This window comes from Daphnia carinata, chromosome 9, assembly GCF_022539665.2.
Source record: "Daphnia carinata strain CSIRO-1 chromosome 9, CSIRO_AGI_Dcar_HiC_V3, whole genome shotgun sequence".
In the NCBI taxonomy this organism is placed as follows: domain Eukaryota; kingdom Metazoa; phylum Arthropoda; class Branchiopoda; order Diplostraca; family Daphniidae; genus Daphnia; species Daphnia carinata.
Window position 1 is genome coordinate 2,151,579 of NC_081339.1, and position 21,364 is coordinate 2,172,942.

General features: G+C 38.9%; 6 protein-coding genes and 1 long non-coding RNA gene across 10 annotated transcripts; 5 read left to right on the forward strand and 2 right to left on the reverse strand.

Annotated features, from left to right (window-relative positions):
- Positions 1-9: 9 nt before the first annotated feature.
- LOC130688837 (E3 ubiquitin-protein ligase TRIM32-like) lies at positions 10-2,341 on the reverse strand. Its single transcript, XM_057511841.2, has 4 exons — positions 2,096-2,341; positions 1,866-2,020; positions 745-1,798; positions 10-680 (listed from the first exon to the last, which is right to left on the reverse strand). Exons 1-4 carry the CDS (start codon positions 2,282-2,284, stop codon positions 357-359), a joined length of 1,722 nt encoding a protein of 573 aa, XP_057367824.1. The 5' UTR covers positions 2,285-2,341; the 3' UTR covers positions 10-356.
- A 329-nt stretch (positions 2,342-2,670) lies between these two features.
- Positions 2,671-4,447, forward strand: LOC130688846 (uncharacterized). Its single transcript, XR_009000560.2, has 3 exons — positions 2,671-3,162; positions 4,131-4,174; positions 4,231-4,447. It is a non-coding gene; the product is annotated as an uncharacterized LOC130688846 (long non-coding RNA).
- Positions 4,448-5,464: 1,017 nt separating this feature from the next.
- LOC132088289 (nascent polypeptide-associated complex subunit alpha, muscle-specific form-like) lies at positions 5,465-6,671 on the forward strand. The gene is made up of 3 exons (XM_059496854.1): positions 5,465-5,519; positions 5,632-5,804; positions 5,859-6,671. Exons 1-3 carry the CDS (start codon positions 5,465-5,467, stop codon positions 6,669-6,671), a joined length of 1,041 nt encoding a protein of 346 aa, XP_059352837.1.
- A 1,786-nt stretch (positions 6,672-8,457) lies between these two features.
- Positions 8,458-10,472, forward strand: LOC130688844 (arrestin domain-containing protein 17-like). Its single transcript, XM_057511852.2, has 7 exons — positions 8,458-8,705; positions 8,765-8,884; positions 8,981-9,177; positions 9,249-9,344; positions 9,413-9,598; positions 9,670-9,846; positions 9,909-10,472. The coding sequence occupies exons 1-7, from the start codon at positions 8,591-8,593 to the stop codon at positions 10,032-10,034; spliced, it is 1,017 nt and encodes a 338-aa protein (XP_057367835.1). The 5' UTR covers positions 8,458-8,590; the 3' UTR covers positions 10,035-10,472.
- Positions 10,473-11,248: 776 nt separating this feature from the next.
- LOC130688841 (uncharacterized) lies at positions 11,249-14,830 on the forward strand. 3 transcript variants are annotated; one of them, XM_057511845.2, is made up of 9 exons: positions 11,249-11,461; positions 11,638-12,096; positions 12,445-12,775; positions 12,865-13,016; positions 13,137-13,238; positions 13,308-13,462; positions 13,524-13,708; positions 13,768-14,277; positions 14,340-14,830. In XM_057511845.2, exons 4-9 carry the CDS (start codon positions 12,885-12,887, stop codon positions 14,609-14,611), a joined length of 1,356 nt encoding a protein of 451 aa, XP_057367828.1. In that variant the 5' UTR covers positions 11,249-11,461; positions 11,638-12,096; positions 12,445-12,775; positions 12,865-12,884; the 3' UTR covers positions 14,612-14,830. The 3 variants fall into 3 exon arrangements, with proteins under 3 accessions (XP_057367828.1, XP_057367830.1, XP_057367829.1); XM_057511847.2 differs by having other exon boundaries at positions 14,343-14,830; XM_057511846.2 differs by having other exon boundaries at positions 12,451-12,775.
- An 888-nt stretch (positions 14,831-15,718) lies between these two features.
- Positions 15,719-18,357, forward strand: LOC130688839 (facilitated trehalose transporter Tret1-2 homolog). Of its 2 annotated transcripts, XM_059496767.1 has the most exons (9): positions 15,719-15,996; positions 16,047-16,128; positions 16,200-16,343; positions 16,431-16,724; positions 16,956-17,030; positions 17,111-17,308; positions 17,378-17,604; positions 17,674-17,742; positions 17,819-18,354. In XM_059496767.1, exons 3-9 carry the CDS (start codon positions 16,208-16,210, stop codon positions 18,305-18,307), a joined length of 1,488 nt encoding a protein of 495 aa, XP_059352750.1. In that variant the 5' UTR covers positions 15,719-15,996; positions 16,047-16,128; positions 16,200-16,207; the 3' UTR covers positions 18,308-18,354. The 2 variants fall into 2 exon arrangements, with proteins under 2 accessions (XP_059352750.1, XP_057367827.1); XM_057511844.2 differs by lacking the exon at positions 16,047-16,128 and having other exon boundaries at positions 15,853-15,996; positions 17,819-18,357.
- Positions 18,358-18,508: 151 nt separating this feature from the next.
- LOC130688843 (medium-chain specific acyl-CoA dehydrogenase, mitochondrial-like) lies at positions 18,509-20,734 on the reverse strand. The gene is made up of 10 exons (XM_057511851.2): positions 20,584-20,734; positions 20,333-20,429; positions 20,097-20,264; positions 19,924-20,024; positions 19,772-19,852; positions 19,459-19,698; positions 19,248-19,388; positions 19,044-19,172; positions 18,827-18,970; positions 18,509-18,718 (listed from the first exon to the last, which is right to left on the reverse strand). Exons 1-10 carry the CDS (start codon positions 20,599-20,601, stop codon positions 18,566-18,568), a joined length of 1,272 nt encoding a protein of 423 aa, XP_057367834.1. The 5' UTR covers positions 20,602-20,734; the 3' UTR covers positions 18,509-18,565.
- Between the last annotated feature and the right edge of the window lie 630 nt (positions 20,735-21,364).

Genomic DNA, 21,364 nt, shown 5'->3' on the forward strand with positions numbered 1-21,364 from the left:
ATTCAAATCTAACTTTTGAACTGTTTATTCAACTGAGCCGGTCTTTTCAAAACGCACACGTGAAATTTTGTCGACACTGTTATCCGTGGATCGCTGTAAAGCGCATAGTATCCGACGTGGAGAGGGAAGGGGTTTGATCGATAAGCTTTAAATATATACGTGTAAAAGACGGGCCGAAACGGTAACGTAAAAGAAAAACCGAAAGAGAAAACCGCATCTAGCAGGTTGGTACAACATAACATCTCCATAATAAAGAAATACAGTTAAGGATTTTAACTGCTTTCTTTCTGGGTTTGACAAAATAACGGAAATAAATGTGTGAGATGTTACTACCACTAGTTAAGAAAACATAAAGCTTAAACTGTTTTAACGGTAACTTGCAGGTTGAAACGATCCTGTTTGGTTCTTGAAGCCATCTGCTGTAAAATTTCTTTGCCATCCAGAACTTTTCCAAAAAGCATGGCCACCTCCATGTTGTTGGGTTTAAATTTTTCTAGAAGAAAGATTAGTTTCCAGGCAACGACCTGGCCGTCCGCATCTAAGACCGAGTTTATGCCAACGTCCCAGGCATCCTTTGTTCGTTCCTGGCTCTCCCATGTGCCCAGGGAATGCATAGCTGGCATTGCCTCAAGCATCAGTGGATTCTCGGCTTGGACAGTGATGAACATCCCAGGAGAAGCCTACGAATTAAACTCGTATAAAAAATTAGAAAATTCGTAAATGCAATACTAACCCTTCACATACCTTAATGATACGTCTTGACATTTCTCTTGGCTTACGGCAAAAGTAAATTAATTCTTGCATGAACGTAACGTGTGATGAAAGCCTTATTTTCACCAGGACTTCGCCGAGAAATTTGCTGGAGAGGTTGAATTTGCTGTTTCCTTTTTGGCCAAACCGGAAGGTGAAACTAGGTAATTCACTGCTAGCTTGTGAAACTGGTTTCGGAGGCTGCAAGGGTTTTGGCAAATTGAGCACTTGCGAGTAGCTCAGCGTGGGAGCTGGGCCCCATGCACTTGAAGGTTTATTCAGTGGTTGCTCGACAACACTAGGGGACATCGTAGTTGACGGGACGCTGGAAGATGTGGAAGGTGCGATTACAGTGGGAAGCTGTGGTGGAGGATGTCGGTTTTCGATAGAAGACAGGCTGCCTGCTGTAAACATAGAACTCGGAGGTAATTGGACCTTCAAAGCAATCTTCCATCGCTTCAAGATTGTGAAGACCAGATGCGATACAAGCATAAGATTTCGATCTGTGGTAGACAAGTTTTCCGCTGTTGACCAGTTGCTGTAAAAACCATCTTCGAATAAAGAAAACGTTGGGATGACTTGATTGTCTGAATTTCGAAGATTTAAAAGGATTCTAATCCTTTTCTGTGATTCGTAATATTCGGCAATATTTGCCACTTCGGCCAACGATTCGTCGCACTGGAAAGCAATCTTGTTGACAGTTTCCCTAACAGCTGCGACAGTCATATCTTTCTTATCTTGCGCAAAAGCAAGATTGTCATCTAAAGACATTATTCCTGCTAGATGAAGATCATTTTTCATTAGCTGATCTTTTAGTCCATCTTCAACTTGCTTCAGTGATTCCATTAAGGAGTTCAGATGGGCTTGCACTTGTTTATGCTTTTTAATAGCCAATGACTTTTTCAATGGGATATCTTTTACCAACTTTTGAAGATCTTCTGCTTCTTTGAGAGTGCTACCTCTTATGGTTACAAGAGTATGTTTCGGGTTACTGAAATAGCAAGCCAATTTGGCAACTGACTCACAGGACAGGCACCAGCATTCCAACCTGTTAAAACATTTACAATTATTAGTTGGTATCCATCAAGTGCAAGCATAAAGTAAGAGTGGCTTACGATCTTTGCAACTGTTTAGCTCTCTCAGCTTTGTTGGACATTTTGGCAATATGGAGGGCATACATGTTAGATGGAAGATTATCAACACCGTTGTTGCATGTAAATGTGTTCCGACAAAGAGGACATGTTATTATAACAGTGGATGAAGACAGTGACTATTAAAAATAGAACATTAACAAGAAAGTGTTGAAAAATACCACTTATGTTGAAATTAATTGTAAAATGTTTACCCTAAGGCACTCCAGGCAAAATGTATGGAAACAAGGGAGAAACTTGGCGATTCGCTTATCACTGTTATACTCTGAAAAACAGACTGAGCATGTACTCAGATCTTCAATCTCATCCATTTGGGCAACTTGCTTGTCGTACACGGTGTCGTCATTGAAATTCATTAAATGAGACGAAAGGCTTACAGCCATCTTAGAGCGTGCATTAACCCTTGATCGCCAACCTTTCAAACAAGACCACGTGTGAAACTCACGACTGAAATGGACTGAAAATGTCGTTCAAAGCCATGACAACGTTTAATATTTTATTATTTCTTTCGTATCGGTAAGAAAACATTTATTCATCAACGAATAAAATATTTAACAATCTAAGGTAATAATTTTAAACTGCTAAAGTTAAATCTGTGTGATTTTTTATTTTTCAAGAAGTTTTGAAACCTAGCGTTTGTTTTATAGAGATGAGTGCATTGGTGAATCAGTATCCATTATGCTCGAAAAGGGTGAAGTTTAGAGCTGCGTACTAAGTATTACATTATTGTGAAACAAACTTAAACTTCTGTAAAAGCAATTGGCAAATTATCTAGCTCACAAAATTTTACAATTTGATCTAGGAGAACGTATGCACTCGAGGAAATGTAAATTTTCGTTTCTTGGTCGAATTGGCAATGATAAGTGAGATATGTCCATTAAAACAAAAGTGCTAAGAATAAAGATCAAGGTTGTGTAAACAGAAAATGAAACATAACTAGAAACTGTGTGTGAAAATTCTTATGCAGTAGACGTATTGTGTCGAGTGATATCTGGCTGGTCGTTTGTTTCTAGTTAGATGTATTGAAGCCTTCTGGGACAAGAATAGTGAGAGCCAAGCCATGTGAGAGAAAATTCATTCGCTGTTCATATAATCAATGTAACATTCAAAATAACAAGGGCTATTGCTTAGACGTCTGACTTTCGAACATCGTAACAGTTATAGATTCAGTAAATACGGATGTCCAGCAAATGTAGGAGCATGGCAAGTTGATGCCCTCGCCACCTTGAGCGGTTCGGCTTAGTTTTACCGAGAGGAAAAGGTAACGAGCAACTTTTATCATTTTTTTCCAAAGCCATGTTGTACCCTCCTTCTTCCAAGCCTGTAGCATGTAGCTTCCTCCCTTGTAGCCATGTTCTTTTACCTTCTTCCAACAAAAACAAAAGCTGTACAAAAAAGGAAAGCTCATTTCAGAGGAACAGATGAAATGCATCGAACAAAAATTAAAGTTAGTTCTGTAATATTAACAAAACAAAAAACTAAAATGTAATTAGATTTTTTTAAAACAACAAAAAAGAACAAGTTTTTTCATTTTTAAGAAAAGTAAGCACTCAGGAAACTAATATTATCATCTCTTCTTGTGCTTAAGTAGAAAGCATGTATGGTGGAGGTAACATAAAACATTTTTCAAAATCAACATAATTGAGGCGTCGATAGCCTAGTGGTTATGGCGTCTGTTGATCATCAGTGACCCTAGATGAGGCTTAGAGGGATTGAAGTATTGTACATGGAAACATGGAACATGGAACCTGAACTTGGGGCGCGAGTCTACGGTCGATGATCAACTTTTGCCAAATTACCGACCTTTAAGATAAATTTAAACAATTAAAAAGCAATGCGTAAAATTAAGCAACGTAGCGAAATAATGTGATTAAGGATTTCAACTAAAAACGCGTTTAGGTAGATGATAACACATGACACTTGTCCAGGCGATCTGCTATGTCTACAGTTCGAATCTCGACACGCGCAAAAATTATTTTCAGCTTTGAGTTTTCTTTAAAGTTAATGTTTAGGTTTGTTATGTACTTGGGATTGTGTGGATATGCTTTTTAGAATTTTCTTTGCCTGCAAACTGAAGTTTATCGAGGGTTGCAACTTGGAAGAAGCGTGCTCTTCTCCATTTCCTTCTCTATTTCAAATTTTTTACCTTAAGCTGCAGTAAATTCCGTATGTGAACTGAGTAATGTTGACAACTTGTTAATATGGTGTGAAACTTTACGAATGTTTAAGTGATTGAAGTACTAATTACCCGAAACCCGGCTTACCAACAGAAGGTAAAATTTTATTTTCAATCAATGTTAAAGTTTATTAATGTTTTGTGCTATAATAGTCATTGTCTTCATCTAATATTATAATAACATGTCCTCGATGTCGGAACATATTTACGTGCAGCAATGGTGTGGATAAATTTCCGTCCTACAGGTATGCCCTTCATATTGCCAAAATGTCCAACAAAGCTGAGAGAGCTAAACAGTTGCAAAGATCATAAGCCTCTATTACTGTATACTTGCACTTGATGGATACCAACTAATAATTGTAAATGTTTTAACAGGATGGAATGCTGGTGCCAATCCTACGAGTCAGTTGCCAAATTGGCTTGCTATTTCAGCAACCCAAAACATACTGTTTGTACCTACTAAAAATTTTTCATTACACCTTTGCTTAATTACCATCAGCTTAATTTGCGTATTATGAACTAGCTGGTTAGTACACATTTACTTGAAAGGAAAACGCAGTCCATAAAGCTAACTAGCATTTGAACCATAGTCTTTCGTTAATTTCAATCTATCCGATTTGTTCCACTCTTCTTTGTATAAATGAGAAAATTGCTTATAAACATGAAAAAAAAATTCTCACGACAAGCCAACGTTTTACCTGAATTTTGCTTAAACTTTTCATCCGTGGCTTCATAACATCAGCCGAAAACTTTTCAAGCAAGGAACTTCGATTCTAAAGGCTTAGGTGCGATATCATTAGTTAACGAGTACATAATGTCATTTTAATCTAGACCCATGAGAATAAGAATTAATTGCTTGGGAAGCTACTGCGAATTGTGATTATTCTCCTCGCGCTATTGGGGTTTGCATGGAAGATCATTCAGAAGATCACGCTAGTGCCTAGTGAGATCCATAAGTGATTTCCTAGAACCAGTTCAGCTATTACTTTCCATTTGATTAAAGGTAATTATTGCAACCTTTGGCAGGGTTTTTACCGTTTGCTCTGGAAGGTGTATAAATGCCTGGTAATATGATTTTTGCTATCACTCACCGAGTTGAGCTCAGCAACAGCAGAACGGCAAAAAATCAAACTCTTCTCCAGGATGAAACAACAAACGTAATTTAACTTTCTTATTTAATGTGAATTTAAATGTTATTTTGAGTAATTGGATTGTTGTTCTCCCTTACAGGTTCACTGTAATTTTTTTGGTAGCATTGTGTTCAGTTCGAGCTCAGTTTAAAGAAAGTGGTGATGATAGTTTTGCTCCTTTAACGGAAACACTGGAAGAAGAAAACTCGCCTATTTCCCGCCTCAACACTGCTGAAGACACAAGGGGTAGACAAACAATGCTTCCTCAACCAAGCCAGCTGTGCGCCATACTCGGCAATTGCAATCCTCAAGGTATCATTTTTCACCGTTTATAGAAATGTCTCATCTAGCCATTCATTCCCAAGCTTAATGATTTAAAACTAACGTTTTATTTTGTGATTCGCACTATGAACTCCAAAAACAGCTCCACTCCAGGCATTTGGTACCGTAACGAATGCTGCCGCCGCTCTAATGGGTTTCCCAGCACCTTCTTCGCCGTCGATGACCTACCCCTCTGCAGGAACCATGGCTTACCCTGCTCCTATGGCACCTGTTCCTGCAATGCCAATGTATTCCACTGCTACCACACTTGCCCCTGTGCCAATGAGTTATCCTATTTCTAGTACGCCAACAAGCGTACCTTAACCGTAGCGCGAGGAAGCACCTTCCTTGCCTTCACCCACTCCAATGGGATATCCTGCACCCCCGGCAGCTCTGTCTTCGCCAATGGGCTATCCTACAATTTCAGCATCTACACCAGCACCGTCAGCACCCGTAACTATGGGTTATCCCGCACCAATGGCACTTCCGGCTGCACCTATGGCACTTTCACCAGTATCAATGAGCTACTCTGCTACGCCGGCACCAACAGGCTATCCCGCACCTTCGGCAGCCACACCTACACCGATGGGATATGCTACACTTCCATCAACTACGGCAGCACCCGCAGTCTATCCTTCACCCCCAGTTATGGCTGCTGCACCAATGGGCTATCTTGCAACTCCATCCACTATGTCCACTATCAGTACATCGGCAGCGATGAGTTATCCTTCACCTCCAACAACTATGCAAATGCCAATGGGTTACACCACAGCTCCTGCCTCAGCGTCTGCCCCGATGGTCGCTTCCCCGATTCCTTTGTCACTCCCATCCGCACCGATGAGTTATGCTGCACCTCCTATGGCTACACCTTCTCAAATGGGCTACTCTGCACCTTTTGCGTCTATACAATCACCGATGGGCTATCCCTTACCACCGGCATCTTTGCCCGCATTAACGAGCATTCCGCACCGTTGGCCCCTACGGCATCTGCTGCAATGGGCTATCCTGCATCTGCGGCACCTACACCTGCACTTTCAGCGATGTCGTTTTCAGCGATGCAACACCTCCCCCTATTTAATGAGTTCCGCACTTCCTATAATTACTCCCCGTCCATATCTGATTAATCTCTCTTTAACCTATTAATTAAACATGGCTTTCTGTAATGTTAAGAAGTATGTCCAATAAACAATAGAATGTAAAAGAAAATATTTAAGCGTTTATTCAAAAAGAGAAACGATTTCAGCATCAGAAGATCTGCTGCTTTATGCGGGTGAACGAAGATAGTATACGAACAATTTTGGAGGAAAATATTTACTGTATTTAAACTAGAATCAGCTTAAAAAGTATTCGCGGTTGAGCGCCTTCGGGAACTACCCCCGAGGCCATGCCCGTGCTCCTTCTCGGCCCGTAGGCCGAGGCGGAAGTTAACTAACTTTGGTTAGTTAACTTAAAAATTAAGTGACTTGATCACTTAAGGAACTCCTCAAGTGGTCAAGCCACTTAATATTATTTTTTTTACCTTTCTTTTAATACTAACCTTGCCAGGACGGTGATTCTGTAGGATGCGAATCCAACGAGCATGGAGTGCGGTCTCAGCATTGGAGGCATGATCGTGTGCTTCGTTCGTGGTTTGGAGTCACATGTGGTAGGTGCATGCTGACGTAATCTTATTACGTCGGCGTACCCATTGAGCGGCGCACGAAACGCGGTCTACCGACAACCCCAATGCTACAGAATTTTTTTTTGTAACACCACATGCACATGCTACCACTCCAACCACTGCACCAATCCACCGTTATTCGATCCGTCGCAACCCTTGCAGCTTCCTTCCGCCATTAGATCCATACCTGCAATTAGATAAACATTCATTAGTAAGGCTTATATACGCAGTAACGGCGCTAGCGAACCAACACCGTTACCAAACACAAATTGTTTTATTAAGTCTTTTATACCGTGCTATAGGTGATGTAAAACGCTACAGTTCTTTATGGCACTAGCCGACGTTTAATGTTAAAGTTAGTAAACAAAATAAACTAAATTGTCAATTTTAACAAATGAACTTTATTCTTTACTTCTTTTAGCATCTTTAGAATAGAAGTTCTTTGTGCAAGAAAAACAATTACACGCGAAAAAAGCCACTATAAAAAAATTGCGTGGTCTAATCCCGGATCGTGAATGGAAGTGTCCCGCCGTAAGACCGGTAGCTTCTCCTCGGTTTTCCTCAACATTTTTTAGGTTTAACAGTAAAATTACTAAACCTATTCTTAAAGGAAGATTAAAAATTTATAAAAAAGAAGATATAAAAAATCTCCCTCGGCTAAATAATCTTAGTTTTTGGTTCCTTAGGTATAAAGTTTGTTATAATTTACAGAGTTCAAATCGATAAAAAGGTTTGCGACCGTCACTAGGTGGCATGTGACTAGCACTAGCTATCATGTTGCCACTCCAACCACTGCACCAACCGTACAATCCTTTCCTAGTAATCGTCCATTCCACACTTCTCGCGGTGAAGGAGTTTTCGTAACGCGGAACTGTACCTGCTATGGCGGAATGGGGTTTAGGGGATTTTTTTAAAGACGTAGACAACGTTACCTGATCCCGCATATTATGGGTCAGTTGTTATTTTTGCCACCAGATGGCATCAGCCGAGCGTCTGCTGTGGTTTTGGTGGCTAATGCGTTATACTCTAGGGGGAATCTGTGTTTTTAATTAAATGAAGATATAATTTCCTTTCTTATGGAATTGCAGGATTTTCGAATTATGTACGTATGTTTATGAAAGTGTACTAACGTTTACGGAGATATTGAATTACTCTTAGATTTGCTGAGATATAAATTTATTTCTGTCATTAGAGCAGCCATAGGTATTTAAACTATTAATCCAACAGCCGAAACTGGCGCTTCTTATTTTTATTATAAACTTGCGACCAGCTGTTATCATTAAAGGTACGGACGCCAACTGGTAGTTGTTAACGAAGGTTCCACAAATATGTTGTTTGTGTAAAAAAAATCTGCGCAAAGTTGGCTTGCAATGATTTTTAGTTATGGTTCTATAGCTGCATTATGGGTATAGAAAGTCTTACGATAGAATTAGATGATCCTGCTGGAATTTACTTCCCTGGAGAAGAAGTGTCTGGAGTAGTTCACATCTCAAATGTTAACAGCAAAATACTGAAAGGTTTTGAATTATATCATTTTAAATTCCATTCATTGTTACATTTCTTTTAACTTTGCTAGGAATATACCTGGAATGTCAAGGCTATGCAAAATTCTGTTTCAATGAATTAAGTAGCGAGACATACTATTCAGCTGAAGAAACTTATCTAGACCTGAAAATTCCTCTAATTAACAATGAAGGTGCTAATTTAGTAATAATAAATATTTCCAATAATATAAAATAGAATGAGTAAAACACTTCTGTTATCTTCTATACACTAATTATTTTATTTACAGGTAGAGAAACATTTGAGCTTGTCAGTGGGGTTCACCAATTTCCATTTGCTTTTCTACTTCCAACAAAAATTCCCTCATCATTTCAAACTGAGATGTTGGAGAAATTTGGCTATGGCCATGTCAAGTACTCGATCAAAGTAGTTTTGAAAAGGTCTTCACGCCAAGCAAATCGAGAAACCTGCTACATTCCATTCACTGTTAGTTTACTATTTAAATTGTATTCTGTAATATTTCAAAAATACCATAAAGAATAACATTTTTCATGCAGGGAGTTTTGAAGCCGTCATGGAAACCAAATTACGAATATGTGCTCGCTTTTACGGTCAAAACCATTGTTGACTTAAATGCAATACCAAAAGCAGCAGTAAATTTTGTTTTGCATGATATGTCAACATATTTTTTAAAACACTACCTTTTAAATTTTATTGATAGTTACCAACACAAGCAATAAAAACCAAGCCCGTTTTTCGTTGGTTTTGCTGCCGGTCTGGACTTATAACGGTAAAACTGTATGTAGACCGTACAGGCTATGTCGCAGGTGAAACCATTTTCTTGCATGCAGATGTAGACAACCAAAGCATGACTACATTGCTTGGTGCAACGGTTTTTCTCATTGAGGTAGTTTTTATTTATGTGTCGTTATTATCATTAACATTTCAATTTTGTTTTCAATCTCCGTTGTCATTAAGAGCGTGGATTTTCATACCCACAACAAATCCAAAACCTACGAACGCGTCTTGTGTGAACAGAAACGGCGAGGAAGAGTGTTCCAAGAAGCACCGCAAGTGTTCTCAATCGTCGTCCCTACAATGACACCATCCTATTTGCATTTTTGCGATATTATTGACGTCTCCTACAAAATTGAGGTAAAATGTGTCTAGAACGTTGTGGTCTTGTGTTGAGTAACTCATAGTTTTATTCGTTTCAGTTCCGATTGATAGACTCTGAAGCACTTGCACCAAAGTTAGTGGTGCCACTTGAAATTGTGGTGGGGAATGTTCCCTTTCGCACTAGAGCCCAACCGTCACTCAATCTTACTGAAACTTACCAGTAATATACCACTTTAATCGCCATGAAGAAATTTTGATCTCTGCCCGTCTCGAAGATCTCGTTGTCATACCTACCATACTAAGGAGTATTGAAAATCAACTCTCCTAGGCTTTAATTTAATTTTGTTTTTAAAGACTATAATTTTTGTGGTTTGGGTGTTAATAACAACAAAAATTGCTTGCATTTTTCAGCCAAAAGGTTTTTGATTTAAAAATATTTGCTATTTCCCTGGATGTCCCTTTTGTCTTGCTGTGGGCACTGAATTAATCTGTCTTTGACCGGTAACGCCATCGCCAAGTAAAACTATGTAAAAATAATCCATTACTATATCAGTATGTATACTAAAATTATATCAGCCTGTTAATATGCTGGCTTACCTATTTTGTAACCTGACTATATTTGAATTTGAGTTTTAAATATATGTTTATTGCGTCCACGTAAATATGTGTACTTTTTTGGCAAGAAACAGACTGTGGGCAATGTCCTATCGTTTCCAAAAACATTTTCGTCTCTTCTTGTTTCTCTCACATTGTCGCTATGACTGAAAATAGTCTTCACGTAGCGACCAGAGCTGGTCTGTTTGTTTTAATAACTAAAGAAGTTTCGGGAAAATGCATTCCTTGATAACATTAGTCTCTCACGATGAATTTGCTTCACTTCAATAAAACGCTCCTACAGCAGACACCAGGCGGAAATCCGTTAAGGTGGTTCAGCTACTCCCATTTCAAGCTTAATTTTGACTTTATGTGGAATTTTAAAAGGATATGGCATTTTGAACAACATTATACTAAAAAATTGTTATCTCGTTCTACCAACAGTAACAACTGTATGCAAAAATAATTACAGTATTGTGCAGCATAAACAAAGAGGACTGATGTGTAGTGTAACGAAGCCAATATACGTTTTTACCCGATATCCTTTTCTATGTATCATTATTAACTATATATATATAAACATATGAATTGCACAATTATACTATTGCATCATAACGTACGCAGCACCGTGACCTAAATGAACACCTGCTAGCTGTCGCATCAAGTGTCATCGGCATCACGCCACTTATAATAACATTTTTGATTGGCGGTTCGCGCGACGCTCATCATCGCACCATTATCACGCCATAGTAAACATCTTCGATTGGTGGTAAGTAATTGCGCAGCAATTAACCAATTGCCCAATATGCGAGGTTTCTTGGTGAACTGAAGACATGAAGAAAGTCAGTTACCGACGTGTATCTGATCCTAGCAGTCAGGCTCCAATTCACCTAGTACCTTCTCCAATTCTTATTATTGTGTTAGAGAATTGATCTGTGTTTTCGTGTTTTAACTCAGTATTCAATTATTTGTATCTTCTTCTATCAACGTATCGACGAGTTGTGTTACACCTCGTCTTCTTCTGTGTCTACGCTCGTATTCCGCTCGTACTACTGCGGTAAGCTTATATTACGGTTGTCCCATTACACTTTCAGTTCCCCTTTTTACAGTATAACTTTCTTATGTCTTTTATTCAAACTCACTTGTATTTTTATGCTTAACTTAGATAAATATAATCATTGTGGGTACAAACGCCTTTGAGTTCCTTATATTTTTATTGTCTTAATTTCATAGTCAGTCTTCCCACACGGGAAGATGCTTTACAGAGCAATCCGCAACGAGCAAAACAAGAGTACATTCCGAAACGGCCCTTTTTTTTAAATATGGCGCTACAGCACAGCTGTTAATAAGCAATAAATTCTTTTTTTTTTCCAATTTCGACCATGAAAATCGGAACAACCCCGAAGAAAGGAAAAAGTGGTTTTACTGCTAGCTTCTTTGTTCAGCCAACACTTTAAAAACAGGCACTAGGACCCGACGATGGAGGGGGGGGAGGGGTAGAAAAATGAGTCCACAAACAAAACTGATCAAGTCTGGACTTGCCAATGCAAAATAGGTTGAGGGAAGTGGAGTTGCCAATGGCTCCCCCTTCAAGAGCGTATTCAGTTTGCTCATTCGACTAAGAACTACAGGCAGATAAACTAGCATACACCGTTTGTAATTTGTGTTTTATACGTTTTCATCATTGAAAAGGTAAGCGAATTACATTTGTCTGCTATTTACATATTCATATGTATTTTAAGCCTTTAAAATTAACAGTAGTATTTGTTTAAGTTACCGTTTTTCTTCCTCAATCGTTTATTCGTCATTGTAAAAATATTGTTTTTAGCAAAAGCATTCATGAAACTTTTATATTTTACTGATCGTGTTATCAAACGTGCAACATTATACATCATTAAGAATTTTATGTGCAAGTGTTACAAGTGTAAGTGTATTTGTTATTCCTTTTCCTTATAACTTAACTTCGCATTATATCGCAACCTGTTGAATCAACGGACAACTTTCTTTATTTTTTTTTAATTTTTCTTTGTTCCGTGGAAGGAAAAGAGTGATTCAAGATGGAAAGGTCCCGAAGAGAGTCCCCAAAGAAGCCATACCAAAAGACGTTCGGCTGATGGGAGCACTGGAGGGACTTGCGTCTTGTTTGAATTGTTTGAGTAGCCCTTTGTATTCACTCGGAAGTGTGTTACCATAAACAATATTCCTAGCGAATGTTTATCAACATGCAACAGGAATTAAGAAAAGTTCTATTTTTAAATGTTAAAAAAACACAGCAATGTGAAAAGCAATTAACAAACAAAATTCAAACACCGACTACTTAGTGGCTTAAATCCTCGAACGCTCACGGTCGCATCGACGCAACTTGACTAAAGTAAGATAAATCTGGCCCACATGAAAAGGTCATCATCACTGCCCTCTCCCAAAACTTAAAAACTTTTGTATTTATTTGTTTCTTTGCAGTTATCCTAAAATGTTTTGTTATGATCGTCTGGAGTCTCCCGAAATTTGTTTCCAAAATTGGTACACATTCGCCCGAAAAAAAATGTATCTCTTGTTCCATACAAGTCATAGCAATTAACTGGTTCCACTTCAATGCTCAGTACTACATTGGGGTAGAGATATACATGATTTCTTATTGCTCTGGGGAATAAGTGTTTTTTCGTGAAATTTTGAGTTATTGTGCCGAACCTTACGTGCAAGTCTAAGATATTTTACTTGACCTATATTTGCAGGACGTTCACAACATGGGTACCTTTCATTCGATGAATTTCATGGTGTGGATTTTGGTCGTGCATTTGCCTCATTTAGTCAATGCTGCTGCTACTTCTCACGAGGTAAATTTTACTCTAGAAAATTTTAGAAACGTGATTCATGCAGTTTTCTGTGTTGTTATTATGTATTAGTGCCGTTTAGATTCGGACTGTCCAGAATCTAGCTTTTGCGATCAATTGCATTTCGTCTGTGAAATATGCTTGCCGTGCCAAAGTCTTTTAAATCGGGCAGCTGGTGTTGACACATGCGCCAAATCGGAGGATGATTGCGGACGTTGCCTTAGGGGGTAATTACCTCTAAAATATACGATGGTTTATTTTCCCTTACTAATCCGTACTCTTCAACAGATTTCAGTCGGAAGATTTAACTGGGCAAAGGCGCTCCTACAAGTGTTTCCCAATACTAGATAAACAAGCTGAATTCCTACCGCATCCTTCATCCTTAATGACGTGGAACGAGTTTATAACTTTAGCCGCTGCCATTATGTTATTGGCAGCTATGTTGGTAGTTCTTACCACCTATTATGTAAAAAGTAATAAAATTGTGACGATTGCGTCTATTTCAAATTGACGGCACAATATTCATTTTTAGACCGTTATAGCATGCCGCGGGAAAACGCCAACACTGGAACTAGAAAAAGAAGCTCAACGGAAGTCGATTACCTTCCACCGCCCTATAATGAAGTGGTCTCATCGGATCAAACGTACACTTTTGCCACAGAAGAATCATCCGAAGAGATGAACCAAGCTACGCCAATTGGTCGCTATCACATGATCCATAGAGAAGATGAAACGAATCGCGAGGACCTTGACTTAGTTGAGGACTTACACTCCGAAGAAGAATCCACATTGGGTTCTACCGAGACTATTCCGTCTTCGTGGGAACCTAGTGGGACGACCAACAATTTGGACGGTATTACTGTTCTAAGTCAACAACATCCGCGCATAGTTAGAAGCCAATCATCGACCACGTTCAAAATGCTTCGTGAGTTTTCTTCTCGTTCTTGCCCTAATCTTTCCAGCTCGATTTCCACTGGAATCCATGGGGAACGGCATGTTTTGCTCTCCAGTTTCAGGCGTCCAGTGATGATTACCGGCCCAGGTAACACAACATTTGCAACAATGACGGGGATAAATTTGTAATCCAATTCTTCATTTAATCAGTAGGTAAACAACAAAATGAAGGCTATCGCTTTCAACTGAATGATCCGCTTCGCCAATGCCCATTGTCGAACAATCAGATCAGACAACCACAAGAAATTATCAGTGTTAATAACGAACATATAGCTCTTCAAACATTTTCTGTTCCAGAAGATACCCCAGCAATGCAAGCTTCTGAATCCATGGATCCCTCTGATCCGCTCGTGCGATTTTCGAGGAGACGAGCTCACGTGGATGAAAACCCAGTCAACGCTAAACGGCGCCATATGGAATAGCTTCAGCAATATTTTTCGTTACGCAAGATATTCCATGTTGTTCAAACGTTCGAGTGTTCGAGGCACATAGAGTTTGCTTGTTGCTTGTTGTCTTTTTTTAAAATTATCGCATTGTTTTAGTTTTCGAACGAACGAAATGTAAATATCAATAAGAGGAAACTTTGACTCATAAGTTTTCGTTACTCCATCATTTTCAAATACAAATAATTTTTCTACCAATTTGTTTTATTGTGCGAAAATGAAAGCCACCGTCAGTCTTGAATAGAGATTGCTTGTGAGTATATGGGAAGTTGGTAACGTTAATATAGGTGCGAGATTGCCATTGGAGTGTATAACGATGTGGAGAACTGACATACTTTTATCTAATAATTATTTTGAATTTAGGTCACTCAAAACTAGTAGTTTCCACAAAAAAAAAAACATTTATTTTCATAATTCACGTTAAATTTTGTATTTAAATTTTGTAGATAATATAAGCCCAACTTTTTCGGGCTTATATTATCGGGCTTAGTTTTAAGTCAGGCTTTTTCACGTAAAAAAAATCTCTTGGAATAAAAAAAATACATGTCTTACTAAAAAAAATCGAATGCTAATTTAGAGGAAAATGTTCGTTTTCCTGTTAAATTTATCGTTTATGTATTAATCGGAACTAACATGCTGCTGGCGCGTCAACATTGTTCATCCGTTTTTTAAGATTATAATATAAAACTGATCCCAACGTGAAAACAAACCTCACTTTCGTAATTGCCGCTCAATTTTGAATCAAAATAATATAATTTAAGATAACTTTTGATTTTTGTGAAAAATGAAAAAGTAGGAAGGCTATACCCTTCTCATTTTTGCCAAAATCGGCCAAAATCGGTATGTCTTGGAATCCATTCAAAAACACCACTTATTACACTCAAAATTGCATATAAGTTTTCCCGTAAATATTCAATTTTTTTTATAAAAAAGGAAAATCTAAATAATGGCTCTCAAATGACTGCACGTGATTTGGAAAATCCATGGTCCAAAAGTGTGCTTATCAAAAATGCTAAGTGTATATTATCAGTTGACATAAAATGTGAGGTAGAAGACTGTATTACCTTTCACAGCGCCATTGTGAAAACCCCAATTGTCTTACAGATTTGTGATCTCACCGGTGAGCTACTTAAATACAGCAACAACAACAAAAAAAAAAGACTTGTGTACTGTAATTGACAAAGATTATCAAAAAACAAATTGAACGCAAACATGTTTACGGAATAGCACAGGGCAAGTGTTGATTATTTCCGTAGTTTTATCTCAACGTTGTGATTTTGATAGTGTATCGCATCCGAATTTGAAAGCACGAAGACCACTGCTTCTAAAACCAACTTCCGAAAAAAATCAAAGTTTTGAAAGAGGTAATGTACTGAAATACCAAAGGAACCTGATATCGATGCTTTCATGTGAGCCTTCTGCAAAAAAATGGCTGCAAATAAGGACAAAGAGCCTCTTTCCGATTCGCTTATCCTTGCGCTTTCACGTTACCTACTGTAAAAATGGCTTTAACTGTGTTGCAAGGATTACATGCTAAGACCTATTCCTTACAATCTGATTTATTTAGAACTGAAAATGACGAAACTAGACATGGAATATGACGATGTAAGGACGAACGATTCTTCCCATTTGCAGTCGGGATCAGGTGTCAACTCCAAAATTGATTACAAGTTTGCTTCAAAAGGACCCCAAATTAAAGCTGCATTAGCAGGTAAGATAAAACAACAGCATATGAGAAGACGGATTTTCCTGGCTTCAGTGAATGTATAAATAAACGTTTCATCCCCGTTTCTTACAGCCAGCATGGGTGCCTTCATTTTAGGGACTATCATCGGTTGGTCTTCCCCTGTTCAGCCCCAACTTCAGTCGAATTCTACCGAATCTGGTGATGGGGATAGCATGTGGATAGCGGGCATAACGCTGGATGATAATCAAATGTCATGGGTTGGCTCGTTGTCCAACTTGGGAGCTCTATTCGGTGCTCTTACCGGAGGAATTTTGATGGACAAGTTCGGACGGAGATCTATCCTCATGGTCATGTCCCTGCCTTACTTTGTTGCTTGGATGCTAATAACATTTGCAGTGAATCCTGGTTAGATTTCTTCTTGAAATTCATCGTAATAACCCTCCATTCGATTTCGGGTGTTTCAATGGAGAAAATGCTCTGAACAAAATGAAGTGCAACTGTTAATTAAGGCAGTTTGTATTTTATTCTCTAATGCGCAACCAAAATGATAGACTTTCAGAAATGTTTGAATATTCACAAGCTCCATTGTGTTGCCTTCATTTTTCAAAAATTCTTACTTATCTTTATCGTTTATAGCTATGCTATACACCGGTCGTGTTCTTGGTGGCCTTGCTGGAGGAATTTGTTCAGTGGTTTCGCCCAGTTATTTAGGTAAAAGTTTCTACATACGAATGTTAAAACTCGTCACGTTTCCAAGTATCTTACGATTTATTCTCAATTTGGAAAAACAGGTGAAATTTCTATGCCCTCTCTAAGAGGACTTCTTGGCATGTGTTTTTCTTCGCTGCTGTGTGCTGGAATTTTGGTAACCAGCCTCACGGGCTGGTTGAATTGGCGCCTTATATCCGGCATTGCAGCCATAGATCCTATACTACTTTTTGTTGCCATGCTCTTCGTCCCTGAATCACCATACCACTTGATTAAAACAGGTGTTGTTCATTATTTGCTAGACAATTGTATGCTATTGATGGATATATACTACTTCGTTGACGTATAAGGGCGTCCGTCTGATGCTGAAAAGGCACTCAAATGGTTGAGAGGGCCCGACTACAATATTGCTCCCGAAATTATGCAAATGGAAGCTCGGTTGAACGCGGAACTCGCGGAAAAATTCATCCCGTCCGATTTGTTCAAGCCGTGGGCTATAAAACCTTTACTGTTGGCTGTTAGTCTAATGATATTCCAACAGCTTTCTGGTATTAATGCTGCTGTCTACAACGCTGTGGTAAATACGATGACAATAAGTCGGTTAACCATCAATGTTTTATTAATCAATTTACATATTCCTCTCTAGGCTATTTTTGAATCCGCCGGATCTACACTCGATACGCTAGTCTGCGCAATTCTCCTAAATTTAGATCAAGTAAATAAAAAAAATAATCATCGTTCATTTATCACAATATTTTTCAATTATTTTGATTTTAATTGTGCATTACTAGCTCGTCGTCACAATCGCCTCGTCTCTCCTAGTCGAGCGATTAGGCCGTAAAACGTTGTTCGTCATCTCCGAATCCGTGATGTGCCTTTCCCTGGTTGGATTGGGTACTTTCTTTTACCTGAAAGAGAATTCGTCAACTGATCCGGCGATCATCGAATCTCTCAGCTGGCTACCATTGGTTTGCCTGATCCTGTTTATAGCTGCTTTTGGCATAGGAGCCGGACCGGTGGCCTGGCTTATGACTGGTGAAGTCCTGCCATCTAAAATCAAAGGACCTGGTGCCTCTATAGCTGTTTTTACGAATTGGTTTCTGGCGTTTGTTGTAACCAAATCGTTTGTCAATATTCAAGAAGCTCTCACCAGCGCCGGAGCGTTTTGGATGTTTGGTGGTTTTTGTGTCTTTGGAACTTTGTTTGGATTATTTCTCTTGCCGGAGACTAAAGGCAAAACGCAGGAAGAAATTCAGGCATTCTTCAATAAGAGAAAATAGTTTTAAATTGAGAGTTAGCTTATCATCTCTAATATGATTTCATTTAATAAAGCTTTTTAGAATAATAAACAATTGAAAGACAACTGCATGATTCTTGTTTACCTATTACTTACCTGAAAATTTCAAGGTCAAACAAGCGTCTTTGAATTTTACTGAACATTTATTTCCTAGGAATGGATAACGCTATGAAAGATAGCTTGATTGCGGTATTTTGGAAATTCTTACTGAGAGAAAAGCACGGGAAACAACACTCTCTTACTACGAGGAAGGATTTGAGAACCGGGTCACGTGCTCCCTGGCAATAATTAAACGTTGAATTTGTGCTGTTCCTTCATAGATTTGATAAATCTTGGCATCTCTCATTAGCTTTTCAACTGGATACTCGGTGTTGTATCCATTGCCACCAAAAATCTGCAGAAACAAAACGTGTTAAAATCACTCTTTGATAACGGCAACGATAGCTGATGGCAATATCATTTCCCATTGTTAGAACTATAGAACCATCGATATACTACTAACCTGTACAGCATCCGTGGCGCATTTATTTGCAACATCAGCCGCCATAGCCTTGGCTATTGAAGCGTAGTATGTGTTTCGCCTTCCGTTGTCAGACTCCCAGGCTGCTCTAATACAAGCTAATCGTACTACCTCAATATTGATGGCCTGTAAGTTTCATATAACTGCAATGTTATTTTTCTACAGCAAATGAATGTTCACTATTTCCCACAAAACATACCATTTCTGCTAGCATGTTCATGATCAGTTGATGCTTGGCAATAGGAACGCCAAACGTGTATCGCTCCATGGCGTATTTGGTGGCTTCGTCCAGAGCTCGTTGGGCTAATCCAACAGAAGTAGAAGCGACCTGATAAGCGAAATCGTTGTCGAGATGTAAATAGTGAGTTGCGTAAGTCTAAAAAAAATTAAATAAATAAAATACCGTTGGTCGAGTGCGATCGAAAGCGCTCATTGCAATTTTGAAACCGGCTCCTTCACCGATGAGAACGTTTTCCTTCGGCACCAGAACATCTTCGAATGTTACACCACGAGTATCGGAAGCTCTTTGGCCCATGTTGATTTCCTAGAAAACAAACAGTGTTTTGCGTGGAACAATATTGGCTACGTCTTTCGCTGAAATGAATTTACAATACCTTTCGACCGGGAATGACTCCTGGTGTGTCCCGATCGACGATGAAACCAGTTAGCGATTTATGGGGTGGAGCTTTAGGGTCGAGATTTGTGCGTGCTAAAACAAAATACCAGTTTGCATGTCCAGCGTTTGTAATCCACATTTTTTGCCCATTCAAAACGTAATGATCGCCCTTCTTTTCGGCTTTTGTCTTAAGACTAGCTACGTCAGAACCTCCCCCTGGTTCGGTGACAGCGTAACTCTGTTATTGAAGAAAAGGTGCTGTTGCAACAATGTTAGTTTTCAGAAGATATGAAATTCATTTCAATACTTACACACATGAGGGGTTCCTCCACCATGCGACCCAAGTACTTCTTCTTCTGTTCCTTGTTACCAGCCACAACAACTGGTATTTGCTGTAATAAAAACAATTAGCCTAATTAATAATAAAATCCATTTTCAGGAGATGAATGCGAACAAAACTCACGCCTAGATTATTGACATCCATAGGAGTGGCGATCCCACAGCAACCGTAACCAAATTCTTCTAAAATCAGCACCGATTCCAAAGATCCGATTTCTGATCCACCTGTTCTCAAGTGTGTTTAACAGACGTTATAAGAATATTTACATACCGAATGGTTCATTTAATTCACATTACCAAATTCTTGTGGTATATGGTGATTTATGAGACCAAGACCATGGGCTTTCTTGATGATGTCCCACGGAAATTCTCCGGTCTTGTCATACTGGGCAGCTACAGGAAGAATTTCTTCACGTGCAAATTTCCTGGCCAACAATTGAATTTCTAACTGTTCAGCATTTGGTTCTGGAGGAAAACAAAAAATGTTTATTCAGTCCGCTCGGTAAGATCATACATTTTTATCGCTAGCATACCAAATGAGAAACCAGCTGATGGCTGAGAAGACTTTGAAGCAAAACGCCTGCTAGTTACCATGAGGCAGCGATGAAGACTTGATGGACCAGTGATGGCCTAAAAAGGATGGCACTATGTCATTAGATTTCAAACTTTATACAAGCCAATTTCGCGGTATTGTAGAGCCAAGCCAAATGGCAAGTAGCTAGAAAGGCCTCTTCACTTGCAAATGAAATACTGTATCGAATGTTACAAGTGAATGGAACTATACCTTAATCAAATGAGCCATTTTTTGCTTTCAGGTTGTAATGTTTTGTCTTTTGAGTCACGGTATAAGATTTGTTTGGTATTCTTCAGGCTAAATCAGCTTAACACAAGGTGATGCCTTAGTTGGTCTGTGAATGAGGAGCCCTCTAGCTTATATCTGCAACAGTTTACAGATTGTTAGCCGACAAGGATGTTTACCTGAAGATAAGAGTCTTCGCTCCCTCTAGAGATTTACCGTCGTATCTATGCATATACGTATAGCTCATAGCCTTATACCATAAAACACAAATGTCCGTATTAGGGCAACAGCCTTCTAATCACGGGTAAACACTAAACGTGAAGGCGTTCCTTTGTTTGCTGCATACCAATCAGAAACATTTTAGGCCAGTTGTATGGTGAGTATGCAAATTGCATGCCTCATAAACGTGTCCATAGGTTTTCGTTTACTTATCATTATATGTGGGTCTGATAGCAAATCGTCCCACTTTTTAGGCCCATATTCCATTGCGGACTTTTTTTTCTCATTTCCCAAAACAGAGCCGGAAGAAGAGAAAAATGGTTTTGACTTACGCTCGCAATGCAATCGTTGCATGACATCCACGCTCTTTCGTTTCGGCAGTGTTTTTCATCAAGCAAGACTTGTGCAACTGAACAGCTCAAGGGTGCTATCGTAAACAGGTTACCATTATGTCTACATGTACGCAATGTTTTTCTAGTAATGCTTAACATTCCTTTAGAAACAGGAATACTGGTTGAAATCTAACACGTGGTTTCCAAAGTTCCAT